Source organism: Etheostoma cragini, chromosome 4 (genome assembly GCF_013103735.1).
Source record: "Etheostoma cragini isolate CJK2018 chromosome 4, CSU_Ecrag_1.0, whole genome shotgun sequence".
Lineage (NCBI taxonomy): Eukaryota > Metazoa > Chordata > Actinopteri > Perciformes > Percidae > Etheostoma > Etheostoma cragini.
In genome coordinates this window covers 28,568,664-28,572,960 of record NC_048410.1, presented here as the reverse complement: position 1 = coordinate 28,572,960, position 4,297 = coordinate 28,568,664, and the positions used below count along the sequence as shown (strand labels likewise).

The 4,297-nt window shown below is 40.7% G+C and overlaps 1 protein-coding gene across 1 annotated transcript; it reads right to left on the bottom strand.

The window, feature by feature from the left end:
* Nucleotides 1-1,590: 1,590 nt before the first annotated feature.
* On the bottom strand, nt 1,591-3,417 carry LOC117944067 (guanylate cyclase activator 2B-like). Its single transcript, XM_034870596.1, has 3 exons — nt 3,290-3,417; nt 2,941-3,127; nt 1,591-1,883 (listed from the first exon to the last, which is right to left on the bottom strand). The coding sequence occupies exons 1-3, from the start codon at nt 3,359-3,361 to the stop codon at nt 1,813-1,815; spliced, it is 330 nt and encodes a 109-aa protein (XP_034726487.1). The 5' UTR covers nt 3,362-3,417; the 3' UTR covers nt 1,591-1,812.
* Nucleotides 3,418-4,297: the final 880 nt, after the last annotated feature.

The window sequence follows — 4,297 nt, the reverse complement described above, 5'->3', positions numbered from 1 at the left end:
CCAAAATAGAACTGCTTCATTACTTTTGATTGTATTGTGCTTAATCCATTCGGCTCCTTTCTAATGATTGTTTTAACTCTAGTGTTATGGCGGGGAAGAATGAGGACCCAAAAGCAGACACGAGGAAGGCAGGCGGGAGCAGGTTCTTGAGGGTTTATTAAAGAAAAGTCCATTAGGAGCAGGGTACATCATCAAACAGTCCAAGGAGAACACATGGAGCAAAAAAGTCAAATCCAAATATCAAAAACAAAACCCACAAAAATCCAAAAAGGGAGCAGGGAAAAAGGAAAGACAAAAAAACAAAGGCAGAAATAAACAATGAAAACTCCATCAGGAGGATGCACGGCAGGGAACACGGACACAAGACAGACAACCGATCTGACAAGAGACAAGGGAAGCACAGGCATTAAATACGCAAGGTGATGAGGTAACGAGAGGCAGGTGATGAGAGGGAAGGGACGCAGGTGGAAAACATCAGGTGATCAGAAGAGCGGGAAGACACAGGAAGTAACACTAAAGACAGGACGAGACAAAACCAGACTTCAAAATAAAGCAGGAAACGGAACAAACAGACACTCAGGGGAACACGAGACAGGGCCAAGAGCGGGGAGAACACAAGACACAAACAAAAGACAAGATAACAATACCAAAAAAGGAGGAAGAGAACCAAAAGAAAAGAAACCCTAACAACAACATACAGGCCTCCTCTGTTAAGTTCTTGTCTACATTGTACACATTTATTGTCTTTCTGTGTTACCAACATACAGCTGCAAAAGTGCAAACAAGAACTGGGTTGAAAGAAAAAACGATAGCCTATGACATTTTTCTGAATTTCCTGGATGTTGTGTTTGGAATTCTTTGTGTGTTTTATTTAATCTTATAGAATTTGAATTCTTTTTTCATGGTTTCAAAACGGTATCCGGACTAAACTTTGACATCTACCCATCTGTGATCCACTCAACATCCTCTGATCTTAACTATTAGTCAAGATAATTCATAATGTCTGCCTTTTTAACTAAAAACGTGTGTGTGAAATGTTACAAATGAGGTTTGTTGACCATGAATTCCAAGTAAAAGTGTAAAACCTTTTATTAAACCAGCTCAGGTTTTAAAAAAGTGACAAATGAAACCACATTAGGAGAGCGTACACAGATGTGTTATCACTTTTGCAGCTTGGTGTGTGTGTGTGTGTATGTTTAATTGAGTGATTTATCTTCTGATTAGATAATCTTTGATTATGTAATCAGTGACAGTTTCCATGGTCACTCACTTGCTATTTGCTTTCATTAGTCTTAACTAAAAGTTAATTATGTTTCCCCATTCAGTTGCTTTTTAATAGCATACTCCCTTTGTGTGTGTGTGTGTGTGTGTGTGTGTGTGTGCGTGTGTGTGTTTGTGTGTGTGTGTGCATGTCTGTGTATTTGTGGTAAGACGCTGACTGTGTGACCATCACTGTATTCTTGCAACCACAATAAAAAAAACTGCTTTCAAGGATGCAAACAACACATATTTTAATTATCAAGAAGCTGCATCAGACTTAATAAATTAACAGTTCAACATGAAAGCAAGTTCAAAATGTGTGTAATTTATGTATAAACAGCATCTATCAAAACCTTTTTTTAAATGAATGAAACAGTGAACAACTCAGTTTGTGTGTGTAACAAAATTGATGACTGAGCCTTGAGACCCGTTGGTTGCTAGGTGGCAGAACCATGTATTCATGTGTATTTTATGGATTATACATATGCATGTGGAAGAATAATGGAGGAAGACGCTCTCTGTCAGTGTGTCTGTGTCTCGCAGACGGCAGCCTCAGCCCAAACACCCAAAGCAGGAGGGGTTGGCACATATTTCACACGGATCTGCAGACGTGGCGATAAACACTGGAAAGAAAAACAGAAAACATAAATATTCATCCGTCCTTAAGTGTTTTTGTGCCAAACCAAGAGCCAGCTTTTCAGTTTTTAATGAAATACTGCTAAGAGTGGTAATGGCATTCAGATCCATGACTGTCAATACAGCAACACGGGTGCCGTCTGCGTCTAATGAGCTTTAATGGCCCCCAAAGACTATTGGAAAAGCTTTTAATAGGCCTCTTGTCTGGCATTGTCTTTCCAGAGCCACTTTACGGTGAAGCTGTTGCAGGAGGTGCCTAATACAACGTGTAAACGGGGAATCTGAGGAATCCATCGTCTTTAATGACAAGTCTGAGAGCGAGCGCGTGTCTGAGAAATACAACCGATGATTTAAGTCTCTAAGAGTGTTGTAGATTGGTTCCAGAGCAGGTTAGGTATTTGCTTACTTGCATTCTTGCGGAAAGTTAGATCAGACTCTCATGTATGTGTGGATTGTTGTACAAAAATACCACAAATGGGATGTAACTCATTGATAATTGAGCTTTAGGCTTGTTGGTATGGAAATTATATGACTTTAGAAAGAGTCAGGCTAACAGTTTCCCCCTGTATCCAGTCTAAGTGCCTAACTAACCAGCCAGCTACACTTGATGAAGTTGGCATTGTATTTGTATCATTATTGAGAACAAATCTCCAAATAAATACACTGTCTATTGAGTTGAAAATACTCAATATTGCACCAAAAAACCCAAAGTTGAAGTCCAAATAAATGCACTATTTACTCCAGTTTGAGTTTGAGTTTCCTAAAGTGGCCATCTGTTTTGAGAAATTGTCTAGCCCTTTAAAGAAAGAGATTTTTAAAATCTTATTTTAAAGATGTATGTCTTTCTTAGGAACTAAATGGCTTGGGACTGAGTGCCACAGTGGGAAAAAAACAGTTGTCGCAAAAGCAAATTGTTGTTGTTGGGGTTAGTTTTTTCAGCACAACAGAAGTATACTTAAGAGTAATTTAACTCCAGATTTTGTTGGTGCCAAACTAAACCTGATGTCCTACATTTCCATATTTATGTGATTCGCTCAGTCTTACTTAGTTTGGAGAAAACAATGGCTGCTCCCTTCCCTTGGCACACTGGTTGAAAGACCTGCGGTAGGACGGGGTTGGTGCAAACGGCTACGATGCTCGTCTCAGCGAGGTGTGGGCTCACGGCGTCGTCCACATCCATCAGCTCCATCAGCTGCTTCACCGCCTCCAAGGGGAAGCTCCTGTCTCCAACCTGGAAGTGGGGAGGCAAGAAGAACTGTGAGGGATGAGAGAGGACAATGCGGCCCTGGAAGGAAGTATTACCGTTTCTAAGATGCACATAGAAAGTACAAAATCAAAGGCGCATGGTTGATAAAATGACCCATTCAACAGTGTTTCCACAAGTTCTACTCACTTTAACCCGCACACCTAGAGCTTGCCTGCACACACACAGCACCAAGACAAAAACGACACAGGTCACTCTCATTTTCAGTTGATGCAGCAGATGCTTCTCAGTTTAGAGGCCAGCTTCTTCTGAGGTCCATGCATCTCCCCTCTGCTTCTTATAAGGTGTCGAACGGACTGCTGAGTGATTCATTGACAAAGACAAGTGGCGCGGTGAGGCGAGTAAAGGCAGGGGACACTGACTGGTCCAAGATAACCAAAGGCTTGCGCATTGTAAGAACTTTGGATCCTCTTTTTTTTTAGTTTATAACCACTATCTGCTGTATTCTCCGTCAGCGCAAAGTTTTATTATTGACTTTGGGTTTCATACTAACGCATCCAATGCCTCAGGGCCACCTTATAAATCTCCCCGTTGTCTCTCTCCCACATATATTTGTCACTGAGCTGTCTGATAAGAAGCTTCCATATGCGTACACAGCCGATCCATATGGCTCACTTGTTTGCACAGCAGTGGTATTTGCAAATAATGACACTTTCCAGGTGCAAATGGAAACTTTTCTGTCTGAAAAACAAACTTAATGCACCTTAATGTGCCTAAATGCAACCCCCCCCCCCCATCCATAAACAATCAATTTAATTCAATTTAAATGCGTGATGTTAAATCAATGAAATGAGTATTAGATGCTCACGTCAACTTTGGTGAGAAAAGGAGCAGCTCTTTCCCAACAGATCAAATCAAATGTGTGATGTCATTGTGAGTCACCGTCTTGAGCTCCCCCGTCAACCAATCAAATGAATTGCAGCTTTACCGTGTAAACCTTGTATGTAAGTTGTGGATCACAATATGTTGTGTATATTGTATTTTAATCCCAAAGGCCAAGGAAACTTTATCAGGATACATGGTATCATGATCCATGAAATAACTGGCCTTTAAAAATAAATAGGGGGTGTATACTTATGCCCCCTGTATTTTAACAAAGGGGGGTGTATACTTATGCCCCTGTATTTTAACATAGGG

What these genes read in the sequence shown, in the direction of transcription:
- LOC117944067 (XM_034870596.1), bottom strand. Translation starts at nt 3,361, where the DNA reads ATGAGAGTGACCTGTGTCGTTTTTGTCTTGGTGCTGTGTGTGTGCAGG. An exon ending in CTCTAGGTGTGCGGGTTAAA is followed by an intron (nt 3,128 to 3,289) that starts GTGAGTAGAACT and finishes CCCCACTTCCAG; the next exon opens with GTTGGAGACAGGAGCTTCCC. An exon ending in CATTGTTTTCTCCAAACTAA is followed by an intron (nt 1,884 to 2,940) that starts GTAAGACTGAGC and finishes TTTTCTTTCCAG; the next exon opens with TGTTTATCGCCACGTCTGCA.